General features: G+C 40.3%; 2 protein-coding genes across 4 annotated transcripts in view; one reads left to right on the top strand and one right to left on the bottom strand.

Moving 5' to 3' along the window:
- Window positions 1-19,875, bottom strand: part of TRMU (tRNA mitochondrial 2-thiouridylase) — a 497,373-nt gene extending 477,498 nt beyond the window's left edge. Inside the window, exon 1 of one of the 2 annotated variants that reach the window (XM_044088386.1) lies at window positions 19,750-19,875. Coding sequence is in view for 1 of the 2 variants with exons in the window: in XM_044088385.1 (XP_043944320.1) it covers window positions 19,750-19,831 (82 nt within the window). In the remaining variant the exon portion in view is untranslated. The remainder of the gene's footprint in view (window positions 1-19,749) is intronic. The other variant, XM_044088385.1, reaches the window with a different exon arrangement.
- A 301-nt stretch (window positions 19,876-20,176) lies between these two features.
- Window positions 20,177-20,709, top strand: part of SRR (serine racemase) — a 168,397-nt gene continuing 167,864 nt past the window's right edge. Inside the window, exon 1 of one of the 2 annotated variants that reach the window (XM_044088387.1) lies at window positions 20,177-20,305. In XM_044088387.1, the coding sequence (XP_043944322.1) occupies window positions 20,290-20,305 (16 nt within the window). In that variant the 5' untranslated portion in view covers window positions 20,177-20,289. The other variant, XM_044088388.1, reaches the window with a different exon arrangement.

Consider the following 20,709-nt stretch of genomic DNA (forward strand, 5'->3'; position numbering starts at 1 on the left):
GGCATGGATAGACTACAAACAAGCATTTGACAGTATCCCATAATCATGAATTAAAGAGTGCTTAAAAATGTATAAGATACACCCTACACAGACAAACTACATTACAGTGACCATGAAACAGTGGCAAACCACTCTGCAGTTAAGCTATGATAAAGGACAAACTATTATTCCAGGGATAAAAATCCAAAGGGGGCTATTCCAGGGTGATGTTCTGTCACCATTGCTCTTTTGTTTTGCGCTTAACTCATTGAGCTGGCTGCTTGGGTCTATATTACATTGTCGAAAGGCATTTCAATCAAATGCCTTTTCATTGACACATAAACAGCGAACTACTAAAACTCTGAATGGCCACTTCAGCAAATTTTTTCTCCAAGGGAAAAATTACTTGGCCTTCATCAGGAATTTGCCCTTTCCTCCACTGTAGTGTGATCTTGATATTTAGTTAGGGGGGTGTGGGGGGCACAATCCTTCATGACGGGGGTGTAGGGGCAAAGCTTCCCACTTTGTAGGGTCTGACAGTGTGTTTTGTTTTTGGTTGGCCAAGCGATTTTTCCCTGGGAAAAGTTTCTCTGAAGTAGTCATTCGGTGTTTTGGTAGTACAATGTTTACGTGTCGATGAAAAGGTGTTTAATGAAAACGCCTTTCGACAATGTAATATAGATACGTCTGCTTAACAGATTAGGTCATGGCTATAATTTGGCTCCCAGATAGCAACAAAGTGTAAAGACTTCTCATCTTCTCTTTGTCAATGATTTAAAACTGTACAGCTCATCAGATGAGGAACTGAAAGCACAACTGTAAGTAGTCTAAACTTTTTCAGATGATATAAGAATGTTATTTAGTCTTGATAAATGTGCAAAAGCAACCTTTAAAGCAGGAAAACAGTTTGGGACAAGGCTGTGATATAAAAGAACATGAGCAAGAGGGAGCATATAAATATTTAGGAATTGATGAAGGATCAACAATAAAACACAAACAAATAGGAATAAAATTTAGTAAAAAGAAGTTATGTCTTACCATAATGTTCCATCTGTGTTATAGATCTTTGTTCATTCATTACAAATAGGACTTCGGTTCCATCTTTGGAACCAATATGGCCAATTCCAAGCTTGCGCCAGCCAAAAACACTCAGCTAAGACCTACCCATAATGCCTCTCTCCTAGTTACTTCAGATCGAGTTTGCCTGCCCCTATATAACAGAGGTAGTAATAGAAAAATAGTAGAAGGCTCTGTCTGAGCAAATACCCTAAAGTTCCTAAAGTCCACCAAGAGTCCAGGTAGGGGGAAGGAGGGCAGGAAGTAATGAATGAACAAAGATCTACAACACAGATGGAACATTATGGTAAGACATAACTTCTTTATCTGATGTTGTAAACCTTTGTTTATTCATTACAAATAGGACCGAGTCCCCAGCTACTTGAGTCCTGGGTGACCCTAAGGAAGGATATTCCTAAGCACCATAGACCCAAAAGATGCTCATCCCCTGGAGGCCAAATCCAATTTGTAATGAGAGATAAAGGTATGAGGTCTTGCCCAACTGGCTGCTGCGCAGATATCATCCATAGAGGCTCTGGAATGAAATGCTACAGAAGTAGCCATAGATCTGGTAGAATGAGCCTTTATTCTGGAAGGTAAGGATAGCTTATTCAGTTGGTAGATAAAAGTAATGATGTTTCTAAGCCAGAAGGATAAAGTCACTTTGAAAACAAATTTGCCCAATCTGGGTCCTGCAAAGGCCACAAACAATTGATCTGTTTTCCTGAAAGATTTAGTCCTGTCCAAAATTACAATGAAGCTGCCAATGCACATCAACGGTGTGCAAAAGGTACTCCCCTCTATTAGAATGCTGAGGAAAGAAAACAGGCAGGTCAATAGATTGATTAATGGGAAACCCAGAAATGACCTTGGGCAAGAAAGAAGGGTCAGTACGAAGGGACATCCTATCAGTGTGGAAGATCAAGTAAGGTCTCTTGACACTCAAAGCCTGTAGCTCAGATACTCTTCTCACTGAGTAAGTGCTACTAGAAGTAAGGTTTTCCATGACAAAATTTTTAAATCACAAAAATCAAAGGGCTCAAAAGGAGGACCTGTGAGAGATTGAAGCACAAAAGTCAAATCCCAGGGTTCTAAGGGAGGCTTGACCGGAGGTTTAACGTGTAATACTCCTTTCAAAAATGTCTTGCATAGGCAGTGTGACACAATTGAAGAATTATCAAGTCCATTATGAAAATTGGCGATAGCTGCTAAATGTACAGTGATCATCGATGCTGAGGCTGCTGCATGTAAAAGAATCATCAGTATTGAAGGATCTTTTGAAAAGATATAGAGAAGGGATCTATGTTCTGATCTTTGGCCCAAAGAGAAAACCTAGTTAATTTACCAAAATAAACTTTCCTGGTGGAAGGTTTGTGTGAAGCTAGAAGAATTTCACGAACAGGAGATGGGATGTCAGGCAGCTTGGCAATCACTGGAAGTGGAGGAACCAAGCTGTGAGCTTGAGACTGTGGAGGTTATGATGAATCAGTCCCGGAGGATGAAATAACAGTTCTTGGGAATGATCCAGGATCTACGGGCTGTGAACCAGACTTGACAGGGCCAGTAGGGGGCAGTGAGGATCACTTTGCTTCTCAACCTCTGAGCTTTATGGAGAAATTTTGGAACGAGGGGAACCAGGGGAAAGGCATACAGAAGACCCAGGGGGCAATTGTGCATTAGAGCGTCCCTGAGGGGAGATCAGGGCAAAGTAGCTTCTGCATTTGTAGTTTAGGGGGGAAGCAAACAGATCGCAGCAAGGCTTGCCCCAGCATCAGAAGATCTGATCTGCTGTTACAGGGCTGAGCAACCATTCATGAGGCATCAGGATGTTCCTGCTCAGATTGTCCACAATAAGGATGGAACTCCCGAGAATGTGCGTTGCTATAAGAAACTGGTTGGAAGCTATCGCCCATTGCCAAATCCTCATGGCTTCCCGACACAGGGGCTAAGACCTGGTTCCACCTTGCTTGTTGATATACCAGACAACTAACATGTTGTCTGACTGAATTGCAATAGTCCCAGAGGGTAGGGATGCATGGAATGCTTGCAACACTAAGAGAACTGCCCTCAGTTCCAAGACATTTATGTGCAAATTGGCCTCCATGGGGGACCAGGTGCCTTGGACCGTCTTTACCTGGAAACCCCCCCCCCCCCACCCTACAGGGAAGCATCCGTGGTCACAGTGACCGTGAGCTGGGGAAGACAGAACAGTCAACACCAAAGATTCGTTTGTGGCTTCATCCACCACAGCATTTCTTCTTGCAAAGGTTTCTAAGATGTATCATGTGGTCCACTGGGTGAGTTAGAAATGACCATTGTGCGGAAAGGATCTACTACAAGATTCTCATGTGCAGCCTCGCCAGTGGTACTAACATAATTGCAGCCACCATGGAGCCTAAGAGTTGCAGTACAAGATGTGCTGGTATAGGTCTGAGGAAGAAGGTCTTGGATTTGATGTCTTATTTTCGAAAGCCTGTGAGGGGAGAGAGAAGCTTGACAGGATGTTGTGTCGAAGACCGCTCCAATTAATTCCAGTGTCTTCGTTGGGGACATTTGAGATTTGTCCTTGTTGATTGTAATCCCCAAGCAGAGAGCGAAACCTTGAGTGTAAGAGAGGCTGCAGACTAGGAGATTCCTGGTCAGAGCGGTAAGGAGCCAATCGTCTAGATATGGAAACACCTGGAATCCTTGTAGTCGAAGATAAGCTACCACAACTGCCATACATTTGGTGAACACTTGGAGGACTGTCGAGAGACTGATTGACAGTGCCCTGAACTGGTATTGATTGGCTCTCAGCCAGAAGCAGAAAAACCTCCGGGAGCAGTGATCCATCTTTATGTGGTAGTACACGTCCTGGAGGTCTATAGAGCACATCCAGTTGTCCCTCCCTAGGAAGGGAAGAATGGACTGTACCGTGACCATCCGGAATTATAAATTTGTTCAATAGGCTGAGATCCTGTCTTTTTTGGCACTAAAAAGAACCTCGAGTAAAACCCGGATCCTGTCTGGTCTGGTGGGACTGGTTGGATGACTCTTTTTCTTAGAAGCTTTTCTATTTCTAAGGCTGCTAATTCCCCCTGATTGGGTGGGAATTAAATCGAATGGTATTTGGTACCCTCTGGATATTATTCTCTGCACCCAAACATCAGTAGTAATAAGATGCCAGGCTGGTAGGTGCAGAGAAAAATGACCTGCGACTGCTTCCAGAGGAAAGCAATTGGGCCGCTGCTCAAGAGCGCTGGTAGGGTCTGCCGGAGAAAAAATCTCTAGTGCCCTGGTTACGCAGACCCCCCCCTACCCCAAAAGGGGCGTATTCCAGATGAGTTGCTCCCTCTGCCCTAGGGGGATTGTTCACCACGAGTGTCACGAAAAGATCCTTGGGATTTCTTGAACCACATTTTTCCTCCCTTCTGGTTCCCAGAGTAGGACCTCTGGGGGTTGGAAAAGCTTATGCCCACAGCAGACAAGGTCTTCCCATCTTTCTCACTTCGTGCAAGTGTGTCTCGTACTTTGCGTCCAAAATGTGCAGATTCGTTGAAAGGTGCATTGATGAAGGAAGATTTAAAGGGGTCTGCAAGTCACACAACCGCATCCAAACATTACGCCTCATGACAATGCCTGATGCGGCAGCTCGAGCTGCCCCCTCGGTTTTGTGAGATATCAAATGCAACGAGGAGTTCGAGATGCATTCAAGGGTAGCTAGCTAGCTGTGAAGCAAAAGTGTCACGCACCTCATCAGGCAGCACCCCTGCCAAAGAGGAAGACATTTCGGAAATTAGGTCTCTTTGGAGGCTAGTAAAAAGTGTGCCAGATAGTTCAGCGAACAAATGGCGAAGGTTGCTGAAGCATAGGTCTGCTTCCCTAGTCTGTCCATGGTCCAGGACTCCCTGTTCGGAAGACGGACAGTGGAACTATCTTCTGCCAGTTCCCTCTTGGTGGCTGCCGCAACGACCATAGAATCAACTGTCAACAGCTTGGACCAGTGGGGCTGGTCTTCAGGTGTAGATAAAATTTTGTCTGGCCACCGGTGGACAGGCTCTACATTGTCTGGGGCCTTCCTGGCATGCTGCACAATGAGCTTAACAAGGTCATCTGCCAATGGGGTCACCCAGGAAGTAGATGGTCAGGCATGGAAGGCCTGCAAGAACACCATTTCCTCAAAAGAAGGGTTAGAGGACTTCCAGTATCCCCGCTGCTTGAGGATTTCGAGAATGTCTCCAAATGAGACATCGTCTGGGGGAGACCATGGGGACCCTTCCCCCTCATCACAATCGGTGTCTTCGGTGATAGATTCCTCCGGGGAATCAAGGTGCTTCCTCTTGCACCATTTCTTCCGGGGTGGCTCCCCAGTGGGATCTTCTGAGTGGGATTCCAGAGAAGGGATTCCCTTCAAAGGGGGGTCTTGCAACTCCCATGCCCGGGGTCCCAAAATAGAGGGTTGGGACAGCTGCATGTTGGGGAGGGGTTCTGATACTGATGTCATTGGTGCTGACTGCAAGCCTGTGGAGGCAAGGACCCTCTCCATCACCTGGAAAGCAAGCCCACCCGAGGAGGGATGAGAGCCCGGAACCGGGAAGGACAACTTCGGAACCAGGGTCACACCCTGCCCTAAGGAGCCCACCTCCAAGTGAGGAGCTCCGAGAGGACTGGAAGCTGTTGGAGCCATGGACACAGACGGCGCCAGTGAGAAAATAGGCGCCGGGCTAGGTACCAAGGTACGGACGGTCCAAGCACTGCTCCGAGAGAGCATCAACTGCACTGGAGCCAACGCAGCAAGGGTGATCGGTGCCGACAGGGTAAAAACTGCTGTCAGAGCAGACACAGTATGCACCGGGGTGGACATCAGTACCAAAATCTCCGGGACCTGGGTAGAGGCTGGAGGAGGATAAACAGGGGAAGATGTAGTAAAAGATTCAGAGCCTATAGGGATGGAAGATCTAGCTGGAATGGGCAATCCCCTAGCTGCTAGAAGTTGGTCCACAACCTGCACTAGATCTAATTCAGAAAATCTCCTGGTTGGAGCTAAAGGAGGCTGCTGAAGGAGAATCAGGTCTTTCTAGAAAGGGGCTAAACCTCTGCCCCAAAAAAGGGTCGTAAGTTGGAGAGTATCTTGTCCTTGGCAGATATTCGAGTTTTGGAGCCGATGGAGCCAAAGAAACTATTGGCACCATGGCCAGAGATGGTGCCGAAGCAAGTACAGTCGTAGGAGCCAATGTAGGATCCAAGGATGGCACCGAAGTCAGTGGTGCCGAGGTTGGAACCAAAATAGGAGTGAATATCATGGACGTCACAGAGGGAGAAAATACAGAGCCTGGTGCCGAAGAGGTCTGCGCCGAGGGTGCAGATGAAACTCAAGCCGACTCGGTTCCATAACTGACAAAGATGCAGGAACCGAGTGACTCCGTTTTTCCTTATTTTTTTTGGTCTTTGGAGGGGGTGAGACCTCGACCCAGACAGAGCCACCGAAAAAGATGTCTTGATTAAACCTTTTAAAATAAGCTTATTTTTACATTCTGCTAGTGTACAAATACTAAAACTAGCACAAATGTCACAGTCAGCTTTAATATGATCCACGCCCAAACAGTAGACACAACGAGCGTGTCCATTCGAGTTGGGCATCTTACGCCCACAACTGTCACACTGTTTAAACCCCAACTTAGCTTTGTCTGACATAGTAAGGCAACAAGGCTATCCTATAGAAAAAAACAAAATAAGGGAGAGAAAAAGGTGAGAGAATACCAATGATGGTATTTAAAAATATCACAAGTGGTAAGGAAGGGCCTATCAAAGGCATGAGAGAGGGACAGTACCAATAATGGTAGAAATTAAAATTACCAAGGTAAAGGGTAGGGAATAGAACTAGGTTATAGGCGCCAGGGAGAAAAGGCTAAATTGACTAAAAAATATAAACTTTTGAGGAGAAACTATCTTAAAAATTAAAATTTTCTACTTAGCTTTGAGAGAGATGGCTAGCATGTCTGACTAGGAACGCGGCAAATGAGATCTGAAGTAACTAGGAGAGGGGCATTATGGGTAGGTCTTAGCTGAGAGTTTTTGGCTGGCGCAAACTTGGAAACAGCCGTATCAGTTCCAAGGATGGAATCGAAGTCCTATTTGTAATGAATAAACAAAGATTTACAACATCAGATGGAATATTTTTGAAGACTTAAATTAATCCTGAAAACAGCACTGAGATCTAGGAACAAAATTCAAGCTATAAACCAATTTGCTCTTCCTGTCCTAACTTACATGATTGACTGGCCCAAAAGGTGTTGGATAGCTTAGACAGAAAAACAAGAAGGATGCTTCATGTTCATCAAATGATTTATAAAAAAATCAGTGCATACCAAGATTATATATTCCTCATTCTGAAGGAGGTATGGACCTCCTTGAAACTGATTACATGTATAGATCTGCAATCGTTGGGCTGCATTTAGATCTGCTGACCTCACAAGAGTCAAACATAGTGAAAGTTCTGAAACATGAGGAGAATAAATCTAAGATAACTTCCCTTCTTAGTCTAGTAGAAGCATATTGGTGTCAAGGGAATGGAAATCAAACCAGAAGTAGATAAAAATTAGGCAGCAACTGAATGTGCCAAAAACAAAAGAAAGAATATAATGTGAAGGATCAGATGAGAAGGCAAGAAATGCGGAAAATGCATAAATATAGTTGCAAGTATAGAAAACTCCTGGAAGAACCTCATGTTGATCAGGATCGAATGCAGGAATGGTTAAGGAGAGGCGAATTCAAACCAAACGATGAAAGGTCAATATTGGCAGCGCAAGACAGTGGCCTAAGTACACACATATTTACAAAGTCCATTGAACATGTGGGATGAAACAGATAAATGTAGGTTTTGTAAAACAGAATTGAAAACACTTGCAAACCTTGTTGCGGTTGTGATATATTAACGGCAGAAGGACTGCATACTGAAAGGCATAATAATGTGGCAAGACCGTTGCATTGGGGACCGTGCAAACATTATAATATAAAAGTAGCTGAAAAACACTGGAAACATGAGCCAAAAAGCATCACAGAAAATTATGAAGTCTACATCACATAGGATGACCCATTACCAACAGTTCAAAAGACAGATGCGAAAATAAACAGATATAGCGGTCCATAAAAAGAAGACAAAAGTAGCATTGATCACTGAAATCACTACACCCAGCATACCTAGCATACAGAGAGACATAAAGTCATAAAATATCAGGATTTGCAAGCAGAAATGAGAGCAATGTGGAAGAAAGATCCCCAAACAGTTCCAATAGTAGTAGGAGCAATAGGTCTTATAAAAAAAAATCTACAATCATATTTAGATATGTTACTAATACATGTAACTCCGTATGAATTGCAGGAGTCATTACTGGGCACATTGTGGGTGCTGCGAAGAGCACTTCTGGCTGACATCAAAGATTGAAACAATACTAATTTCATGAACTTTAATCATATTTTGACTTAGGAATGGAGTCCATTCCCATCACTGGTATTAGAAATCCAAAAGACTTGGAGAAATTAGCAATGGAAGACGGTAGAGGATATAAAGCAGAAAAGAGATAAAGGTTGATTTAGGTTATGTGACCTGTAGAGTTACAGGTATCTTTAGCTTGATTAAATGCATGGGATTTTAGCACCGCATGGAACCAGGGTAAAGTAAAGTGTCTTTAAATTTAGATGGGAGGAATTCCCACAGTCTGAGTCCGAGAATGCATGATCAGAAGTAATGCAGTTTATATACTGGGATTTGTATAACACGGCCAGAGTGATTCAGGTTTCTGAGAATATAGGAGGGGACTAGACATAACAGTTTTGAGGCTAAATATGGGGGGGGGGGTGATTGTTCATGAAGGAGTTTGAGCAGCTGCAATTTTAGGATTAGGTCAGCTCTTTGCTTAACTTAGAGCAGGTGTGATTTTTTTTCTAGTGTTATACAATGATGTTCATTGCTAGAGGAATGTGTAATAAATCTGCAGACTTTGTTTCCTAGTGACTGAATGATGGTGGAGTTTTTTGCAGATGCTGCTGACACAACAGGCAGGCCAAATTTAAGTTGCAAGAAAAGGATTTCTTTACTTATTGCTGATCTGGAGGCATGAGAGAGAGAATGGGGGATATTTTTCTACACAGAATAGCACAGGTTGATTTTCTTAAGTTTGTTTTCCAAATGTATGTTGAAGTTGAGAGATGGGTCTACCCAGAGTATAAGGTACTTGAAAGAGGACACTTGCTTGTTGTGATCATAGATTGTAATACCAAGTTATCTGTTGAGCTTCTGTTTTGTGCCAAATAGCATTTTTGTATTAGTTTAGTGGGCACTTTTTTATTGCCAAGCCATTCACTTAGGCACTGAAAGTCAGACTGTAGGTCTTACTATAATTTTGTTAGTGCATAGTTACAGAAATACAGAATCACATCCTCAGAGTATTACAGAAGATGAAGGTAAGGATGGTCCAGTGGAAGTTTGTTAATGTAGACAGAGAATAATAGTGGGGAAAGTAATGATCCATGAGGCGCCCCTTTAAATAGAGGGGAGGTGCAGGAGTTCTTAATGGTTATAGGTTTAACTGTGAAATAATAATCTGACAGACAGCTGTGGAACCAGGGGATTGCATCACGACTAGTGCTTAATAGAGTCAGGTGCTGTAAAAGGCAGAAGACATTAACTAGGCCAAATGCTCAACAAAGGTCAATTAAAATGTTTGCAAATAGCATTCCTTTGTCCACCGATATGAGAATGGCATCTGTAAGTATCCAAAGGGCTGTGGAAATTATGTTCCTTCCTGGACAGGCCCCATGTCGTTTTTGTGACAAAAGATGATGTTGAGTGATACAGTCTTTGAGCTTAAGGTACACAGTTTTTTTTAAAAGATCTTGCACAAGGTTGAAAGGATTGACTTGGGTTGATAGTGGATTTTTTTTTTTTTTGGGGGGGGGTTATTATGACAATGACTTACATATTAGGCATAGTGCTAGAGGTAAGGCAGGGATTAAAGATGCATTGCAAGGGTTTCAAAGGAAGTCTCTACAGTAGCAGATTAACCCTGAATGGAGTTTGCCTTTATCATAGGTCCTTATAGGTTCATTTATATGAAAAATACTGTGCCCATTAGTTTGTTGTTTGCTATAATAGTGGAAGGATATCTTCGTACAGAAGTTGTCTGAAATGGAAGTGAGGAAGATATTTGGGGGAGTGGGGGGTATCTATGATGGGGTTCATGGAACAGTTGGGGAGATCATTAAGGTGTCTATAGAAATCGCCTGCTGATAAGAAGAATATAGTCTGTACAGAGAATGGCAGCTTGCATCCAGAAAGGTTATTAACTTCTTTCCAAAAATGTTTGGAGTTGTATTTGAGAGAGAGCTTTTTTGATATATCATGGATTTATTTTTGAGCCTTGTAATGGCTTTTTGGCTAAATTATGCAAGTTGGTATACTGTTAACTGTTTTCAGGGGGTAGGATTAGAGTTCTATGAATGCCAGGATTCATCCCTAAGCTTTAGGAGAGATTTTAATTCATATGTAAGCCACATTTTACGTTCACAGTTGCACAGCCTAGAGATTAAGGGACAGAGTCTTGTAAAGAATAAAATAGGTTTGTAAGGAGTTCATCAGCATGGTTAAGGTCTGAAGTGTTGAAAACTGGTGACCACTCTAGGGCAGTGAGACTCAATTTATTTGGATATCTTGGCATTACATTTAAATCTGGATCTAGTCTTGGGACTTCGGCATATGATGGAAATGCTGAAAAAAATGATGTCTTAATGAAAGGAGTGGACTGTAATATTGGAAATAGTGTTGGTTGTTGCAGATAAGATAAATGAGGTAGTGATGCGAGGTCCTAATGTTGGGTCTAGTGAGTTAATTAACTAGCTAAGAAAGTTATTGCTCTTTTAGGAAGTCTGTCATCTCTAAGTTAGTTGAGTGTAGAATGTTAAGATTAAAGTCTCCAATGTTTTTGCTATTTGTCTGACCCATAACTGCTTGAATTGCATTTTTAAATTTTTCCACTGATGAGGGTGTGTATACCATTGATTTTGCCTCTCAGTCCTATTCCATGTCGGACTCTGCCAGTATCTAAGTCTCTAATCAAATGTAGGCTGTCTGGGACAAAGTCAGGGATTTGTCCCTCTGTGCTACACAGTTGAGCTACATTTTATTCTATATTTTATAATACACAGCATGAGGTTTCTTATTCCTTTAGATCTAAACCTTTAAGGAAAGATACAGAAAATGCTTAAATCACTCAAAAATAGACTATATATGTGACCATAACATGTAACAAATCCTAGGGCACAATGAGTATGGTCTATTCACTCTGGAACAACAAGAAGACTGTACATCTCTCCCTAGTTGTAGCCCTGAATAGACAGCACCAGATCCAGCACTACGCTACCTAGACAGTTGTCTAGGACCCATACTGGCTTGGAGGCCGATAAAAAATGAAACTGTTTATAAATAAAAAGTCTGAAGACATAAGTTAGACATCTGTAAATCTGGAGGGCTTTAGGACCTCATGGGAGACTTCAGTAAAAAAAGAGCAGCAAGCCCCAGAAACCTGTCCAAGAGCATTAACCATCCTAACGTAGGAAGTTACATGCTGGCAGCCTGCACAGCAGGAGATTTGATGGCCAGCACTGAGCAGGACTGAACGAGCAGGAGGATTTGATGTCCAGTCCAGAACTGAACTGCCACAGCAAACCCATTGAAGCAGTGAGTGCAGCTGGTATAACCATCACTGTGTGTATGTATGTAAAATATCCCAGTTAAGGCTTGCATGTTGGTGAACTTATTCAAGCTCAAACCCTGTTTGTTGAGTACAGGAGACTAGAGCCTGAATCCTCTACACCAACTAAGTAGATGCATTTTCAAGGGCTGTTGAGTTTCTGCACATTTTCAAGGGATGTTGAGTTTTTGCGCATTTTCAAGGGATGTTGAGTTTCTGTGCATTTTCAAGAAGTGTTGAGTTTCAAGGGAGGAGGAGTTTACTACTGCTCATGCTACATCTGTTTTCAATGTGTAAGTGTTTTGTTTAGCAAATGGCCATCATCAGCAATTCTGCTATAAATTTTTAAAGCATTGTTAGTGGCACAACAGGTAGCATACTTGCCTTTGGTGCAGAAGGCTAGGAGTTCTACTCCCACACCATGTAGAAGGAGTGCTGATATTGCAGTGCTCTTTAAGGGGGGATAGGGGTGTTGTACTCCTGTGAATGTCTTCCTTTGGATGAGGTGCCTGGTAACTATGAACCTGTTGCCAATTTGACGGGCATTTCCTAATGCAATATTACCAGCATAACATTTTTTAATGGAACATGGGCAATTTATTCTTCAAGGGCAGCAGGCAATGAATTTGTTCATGAAACACTGAAATATAAAAGCTGTTTGCCAGCAGCAACCTCTTCATTAGCTACAGATCTCTTTAATGTGGAATTATTCAAATGACTTTTACTTCTGCAAAGATTATATATATTGACTGATATTAGTGGACTGTAATGATAGAATTTTGAGTGGCCTTTTGTGGTTGAAATGTTCAGTAATGGGTTTTACGGGAAAATTTGAAAGCTACAAATTTAAAATGTAGATAAGATAAATTATGAACATAAAAAAAATAAAGAGGATGGATTTTTTGTTGTTACTATTTATAATATTCTAAGTATTAAGGTAGAAAAAACGATTATATCATTGGGACTTTCTGTGTAAGTATAAAGACTTACAAGGTGTGACAATTAAAACACCTCTGCTCTCCTACAAGAGATGAAGGAATATCCAAGATATTGTAGTTCACAGTAAGTTTAAACAACATAGTGACGATTTAAGATATCGAGTTAGAAACGTAGGTACTTTTCCTTGTACAAGATGTATAAGTTGCAGGCAGGATTAATGAAATATTATTTAAACCAGCTGGGAAGTATTGTCATTCCACAGAATATGTAGTATATGTGACAAAATGCAATTGTGGTTTATTTTACGTAGGAGAAACTAAAAGGGCTTTCAAATCTCGACTTCAAGAACATGTTAGAGATGTTAAATCCAGTAAACTTGAAAGGACTTTACCCCAACATTTTAAATGTTTTCACAACATTAATCCGGAGGGTTTAAAGGCTACTGTTTTGGAAAAAATAGAATATGAGCAAGGAAGTTGTGACGGCAAAAGAAAATTGCTTTATAAAGAAGCTTTATTTATTTTGAAGTATTCGACATTTACCCTTAGTAGGTTAAATAATGAATGTTGCTGGAAATATTTAGTTTGATTTAATTATTTAATTGTATAAGTGACGTTTTAGGGAGGGTTTTCTGTGTATATAAAGGATATAATTTTTATTGTATTTTACTGCTCGAAGACGTTTTGTAAGCCAAGGCGCTGCAGACTGCTTTACATTAAAGTTGGTAAGTTGGTGACCTGGTTTATTTGTGGTTAATTTTATTTTTTATTTTTGTTAGTTATGATTATTCATGGGCAGTGATCCAGCCTACAATATTCTGCAAATATTTAGAGATGAGCGTACTGATTCCTCCCAATGGACTCTTGATGGCTTTTTTAGACCATCGATTGATTGTCGAGAGAAACAAGGAGTAAGTGATTAAGTGTTTCCTACCACACTATGGAAGAGGTTTCTTGATGAGACTCGTAATAAGTGACTGAATAATCCATTTACTGTCATAGGTAAGCGTGCCACTGATTTGTCTCCTGAAGCACTGACGTTATATCACAAATTAGAACAATTGCTTACTAAGGAAACCTCCGTTTACTATAATATGCTGAGCCTTCAATGTTATGTGGAGTTGGATATCTCTCCGTGTGGGCTCAGAGCTTTCAAACATCCTTCTACACCATTTGACTGTACTGATGCCGATGAGAAAAGTTTAAACAGAGGTGGAAGAAGGCAGCCCATCATTGTTCAATGGAATGGATCACTATCCTCACTGAAAGGGATAGTGTGAAACAAAATAAACTTAAGACTGAGATTTACTCAGTATGTTCCAACTTGGCATCTGTTTTAGAAATAGGCCGTTTAGAGTGCTGCTTGAAAGACATCAATGTAAAATTAAAAACCTTTGAAGAAGATCTCCTGGAACAAAAGCCACATAAGATCCATAGAGACCTACAGGACTACGGGAACGGTACAGCCTTTTTTATCATCTAACCGGAAGAACGTTTTAGTGTTCATTTCCACAGTCAGGAAGTGGGACAGAAACAACAGGGTTATGCATCCTCGAGTGATACCAGTAAACATTATTGTGATTCAGAAGAAGTAGACGCCTACCCTCCTCTCCCAGAATTGAAAAATGCTCATTATATGTATGAGACTTTTCGGAGAACCGATGATAAACAGAAAAAACGCGGTCGACCGCAACAAAAACAATATCATGATGGACAACAAAGGTGGGGTAAAAGAACTAAATGGAACTAATTTTGATAACAATAAAGTGTGCAATTTGGTTGTTAATTTATCTAACAACAATTTAAATGATCATTTATGCTAATCTCTTAATTGTGGACTGAAATTTATTCTGACTGTGTTACCCAGGTTACATGAATGTAAAATAGAATTATTCAGTATAGTCCGGAAGTCACATTTGAAAGATTTTTTTTAAAAATTCAGATGGATTAGATGATCCAACTAAAGGATCATAGGGGAATGATCCTTATATGGAATTTGAATTTGATTGCGAGTTTGATGAAACTTTTGTGTCCTGTGTTTCCAGTTTGTCTGAGGAACAAAATGCTTACTGTTTGTTAAATACAGATAATATACATAGCAAAAGTAATTTTGCACCACCTTTTAAACATGACAGGATACAAAAATGTTATACTATGATTGACTTTGCTATGGAAAAAAATGTATTATAACTTCAGAAAGAATAAAAATGAAGTGTGTTATAATTTAACTAAAAACGAATGGCAAGCTTTAATAGCTTTTACTAAACAGAAGGATCTGGTTATTAAATTTCAGATAAAGGAAATAGGATCATAATAAGCATTTCTAACAATATTTAAATGTGTGCTCTGAACTTTTAGATGATAATGTGTATGAGATTGTTAATATGAAGCAATATTTTGAAGCAAAGGAAAAGTATCAACATTTATTGCATAAAATCACAGACACTCTGGTTAAAACAGCCCTCTCCAAAGTGAAAAACACAGCATCAATGGGACCGGACGGTGTCCCAGGCTGCGTCCTACACGAGCTCAAAGATGAACTAACCACTCACCTAAACACACTGTTCAAACTCAGCCTCTCCACAGGCTAAGTACCCATACAGTGACGCACAGCAAGGGTTATTTTGCTCCACAAAGGTGGAGCCACAACAGACCCCGGGAACTATCACCCTATATGATGAACTAGCTTGGTCCGCAAGGCTATGGAACGCATCATCATCATGGAACTCATTAATAGAGTCACTGGGAACCTCCAAACACTGGATCCTACCCAGTTTGGCTTTGTTAAGGGTAGCTCATGCCTTCTAAACCTGGTGGACTTCTTTGAGACAGTTACCAAGGCTATAGATGAAGAAAAGGTGGTACGCACAGCCTACCTAGACCTCGCAAAGGTCGTCGACACCATTCCCCATTCTGGTATTATAGACAAGCTCACCAGCCTCAACATAAACCCCTATGTTACAAGACGAGTTGCCAACTGGCTCACAGACAGAACCCACATGGTGAAAGTTGCAGGAGCTAGGTCAGACTCTAAACCGGTTACAAGTGGCATTCCCCAGGTCTCAGTCCTAGGACCCCTCCTGTTCGGCATGTACTTCTCAGAGGTACAGGCAAGCACAAAAGGACTATGGCTGACCAGGTTCGCAGATGACTGCAAACTAGGGGCTATAACTGACTCTCCAGCTGACACAGACATCCTCTAAAAGGGTCTCATTGAGACGGATACCTGGTGTCAAAATCATGGCCTCAAGCTAAATGCCAAAAACTGCATAGTCATCCCCTTTGGAAAAAACAAAGTACCCACAAACTACCACATAGGTGGTAGTCCCCTAAATACAGAAGACGTAATAAGGGATCTGGGGACCCAAGTAGATAGTAATCTCACCTTTGATAATCACATTGCCAAAGTGATTAGAAAATCCTTCTACGTGGCTCACCTAATCACAAAAAGGGTTCACATCCAGATCAAAAGAGGTCATTGTGCCCCTCTACTCAGAACTCATCAGACCCATCATAGAGTACAATGCCCCATTTGGGATGTACCTTACAAGACACCTGCAACAGCTGGAAAGACCACAGAAGTACCTCACCAAGAGGATCATTGGCCTCAAACAGATGCCCTATGCAGCTCGACTGAAGAAACTCCAGCTGTACTTGGTTGCATACCGCCTACTCAGAGGTGATCTCTGCCTGACATACAAGGCCATGTCCAACCCAGAATTGATGGACATGCTCCACCTAAAGAAAACCTTATCCTCTCAAGCCGCATACTCTACGGATCTAAACCTCACCACAACAACAAATAGGACATGCTGGAGGGATAGATTCCTGTCCCAGAGACTTCCCATGCTTTGGAACAAGATTCCAATTTACATTAGGCAGAGCTCCTTGCTAACAAACAAAATCTTGACGAGTGGATGGGAAACAGAACGTTTACCCTGGGGATCACTTCAGTGGCTCTGCTGGACAGAGGCATAGGGAACTAATCTAAGGAGGCAGCGAAAATCAACACATTCTGGCTAGGCTTATAAATGCCTTCGGACAGATAGCCTAGTACGCACCTATGAACCTATAAAGGATTATGGTTAGGTTATTGGTCTGACACTGATTTAAAAAAATAAGCTTTCTATAGAAGGCTCTGGTATGGCTCATTTTTACTGCCTGCCTAAAATACACAAAGATGTGTTTCAAACACCAGGTAGAGCTATTGTGTCAGCATCACAGTACTTTTTACCTAATATTGGACTGGTACTTCATAGTTATTGACTGAATGCTGACATACAATTGCCCTTATACATTAAAGATTCGTTTGACTTCCTTAACAAAATTTCTAATATTAAATGGAACCAACATATGTATTGGGTGACTGTGGATGTCAAGAGCCTGTACACTTATATAAAGCAAGAATCTGGTATGGAGGCATTAAGACTGCATCTGGGAGATACTCCCCTTGCTAATTATATTATGGAGCTGGTTTATTTCAGTTTAAACCATAACTATTTTGAGTTTGAATAAGTTTTATACCATCAATTACAAGGTACTGCAATGGGGGCTCCATTTGCCCCCATGTATGCCAATTTATTTATGAGAATGTTTGAATCTGAATACATTTATAAATTTGAATTTTTGGGAAGGTTGTTCTAAGATACTACAGATTTATTAATGATTTATTTTTTCTGTGTAAAAGTGGAATAGAACAAGTGCCAAAATGTATAGAAAATTTACATAAAAATAGATTTGGTATAAAATTTGATGGTGTACAGTATGGGCAAACAGTTACTTTTTTTAGATATTGTGTTACAAGGGAAACTGGACAGTTCCACAGGAACTAGTATTAATCGAAAATTTAATGAAGTAAATCAATTTTTGAAGGGTAGCAGTTGTCAACCCCCCCCCCCCCCCCATACTTTGAGGTCACTCCCTTATGGAGAATTTTTGCATATTTCTCGTTCATGCGATAATTTAGAAGTTATGAATAATGAATTAATGCTCACAGCAGATATGTTTCTTAACAGAACTTATGATGAAACTACAGTCATGGGAGCTTTGCAAAGAACTTGGGCTAAGATTAATAACAGTAATACATAGAAGGTGAATAAGATAAATTATAGGATAGATTTTTTGTAGTTACTACCTATAATATTTTGAGTATTAAGATAGAAAAAACGATATTATATCATTGAGACTTTCTGTGTAAAGACTTACAAGGTGTGACACCTATATTCTCCTATAAGAGAGGAAGGAATATCCAAGATATTGTAGTTGACAGTAAGTTTAAACAACAAAGTGATGATTTAAGATATCAAGCTAGAAACGCAAGTACTTTTCCTTGTACTAGATGTATAGGTTGCAGGTACATAGTCAATACATTTGATAGGATTAATGAAATATTATTTAAACCAGCTGGGAAGTATTGTCATTCCACAGAATGTGTAGTATATGTGACAAAATGAGACTGTGGTTTATTTTATGTAGGAGAAACTAAAAGGGTTTTCGAATCTCGACTTCAAAAACATGTTAGAGATATTAAATCTGGTAAACTTGAAAGCCCTTTAGTCCAACATTTTAAATGTTTTCACAACAGTAATCCGGAGGGTTTTTGAAAGCTACTGTTTTGGAAAAAATAGAATATGAGCAAGGAAGTTGTGACATCAAAAGAAAATTGCTTTATAAAGAAGCTTTATTTTGAATACTGAATGTTGCTGGAAATATATTTTTTTATTTAATTATGTAATTAATTGTTTAACTGTATAACTGATGTTTTAGGGAGAGTTTTCTGTGTATATAAAGGATGTAATATTTATTGTATTTTACTCCTCGAAGGCTTTTTGTAAGCCGAGGCGCTAGAAACTGCTTTACATTAAAGTTGGTGACCTGGTTTATTTGTGGCTCATTTTAAATTTAAAACGCACTCTAACAAGTGGTGCTGTACTATACAAGGAGTATTATCTAATACAATTGGGGTGGTGCATCAAAGAATGCATGCATACATGTATGTATGTATGCACAGTCTTAAAAATGTGTGCAAGGGGCCTTTGGTTTGAAAACAGCCCAAAAGTAAACAATTCACCACTGGCCAGATGCATTCTCTTTCTCGGTTTCAATACTGTTTCAGTGAATGTGAATTTCAAGGACAGAGAATCTTACTATTCATGCTAAGTTTGTTTTCATTGTGAGACTGTGTTGTTTTGTTTAGCAAATAGCTCTCAATGTTTGTGCTATAAAATTTGAAATAAAAGCTTTAAATATCTCTAATCATTGCAGAAATAAAGAAAAAAATAGCATGCACACTGACAGTTTTAAACAGTGCTTATGACAAATGCGAAAAAATAGTCAAGTAATGGAACACTGGAATGGCTGGGAGGGGGTAGGTGTTGGCCCATTACCGGCCCCATTAAACCATGATCCGGCTCTGGAAAGCACACTTCATTTTCTCCCATTACTCCCTACAAGAATAAAATGTTACAGGCCTATTCCTAGGTCTAAGACTATTACTCTAGACATCTGCTCTGAGCTACCAGAACCACATTACTTCATAAGAAATGATTAAGAAAAAAATACTCCATTTTGTGTATGTCCTTACTAAACACTCGCATATGACATCCAAAGACATACCTCTCAACTGTCCACATTTTTGCAGAATGTCCAGATTTTTGCCTCACGTTTTTGGTTTGTTTCTCATAAAATTGTGGTTTTCTGGTAAATCACTTACAAATTGTTGAGGACTGAAGTCAGAAAATAATTGCAAACGTGAGTTTCAGACTTCATATCCTTCAGAAAATTCATGCAAATCCAAAACCTCTTATTCTATAAACCTTCTAAGTTTGTAAGAGCAATATTTAAATAGTGTCCCTATTTTGGGGGCATTTGTCCCCCATTAACTGGGTCTTTGTCCACATTTCTTGCTCTATGAGGTCGAGAGGTATGAAAAGTCATTCTGTTACTGCAGAATATCAGCCAAAATTAACGGGTAAAATTTCCATCTCAATTCTTAGACAGTACTTTTGTCATCAGTTTATTCAATTACTGTTGGATCTCACAATTCTCACCTCTTCGTTTAAGTAGCAGTGCCGCCACTGAACTGTCAACTCCGCCTGACATCGCACAAACAACATGTCTTACAGCCTGCATTCTTTAAAAGTAAGTCCAAACTTGAAAAACAAAACACATATCAATAAATGTCATTATCAGGTGTAAGTATTGCTTCTTGTCTGGAGGCCGCCATATTTACTATCCCGCTGTTAATTTTGGTCAGATGGAAACGATCACTGTACGAAAAGCGATCCTACCAATGCCTAACGAAAACTATCAGGAGTGTAATGTATTTCAGAAGTATACAGTTGGTAAAATGTGCTCAGGTTTTTGTAATATTTCTTTATGCAGATTTCTGCGCAGTAAAATGACAAGATTGGTAACTGATGTAAAGACTGTACAGCTGAAAAAACGATAATTGAGAAAAAATTATGTTTGGTGGTGTTTGTACACGTAGTAGCTTCAACAGTGAAGAAAAAAACTTAAGGGGAGGGATTAGTGTCTAAAGTCCTGCAACGGCTAGACATTGGACGAAATAAAAACTGCTGATAAACTAGATGCACTGTATTTCAGGTAACTTTTATGTTTGAGAACAATTTTACTAGACGTTCTGTACTTAACTGTGGTTATTAATGTAATGCAATGGTGAAGCTGCGAGATACATTATTACATTATTAGTAAGTATATAAACTACAGCTGGGAGAGAATTGCCGTTTCACGAGCTGTTATGACTAATAAAACAAGAAATGCTTGTATGTACTGCTGTAGTTGTTAGCGTTTCGGGGTAATGTGGCACTGGCCAATATTCTACAAAATGATTAAATGAGTATGCCAGCTATCGTAGGTTGCGGTAGGGGGTCACGTAGGTAGGACTCCAGTTTACATGAGTGTTTCAGCCTAAACAGCTAAACTCATTTAAAACAGCTAAACTCATTTATACCAATACTCCTCTACACAACAACAACTCCTCTATAATA

The sequence above is a fragment of the Protopterus annectens genome, chromosome 11.part0 (genome assembly GCF_019279795.1).
Source record: "Protopterus annectens isolate FY-2018-M chromosome 11.part0, PAN1.0, whole genome shotgun sequence".
Classification (NCBI taxonomy): domain Eukaryota; kingdom Metazoa; phylum Chordata; order Ceratodontiformes; family Protopteridae; genus Protopterus; species Protopterus annectens.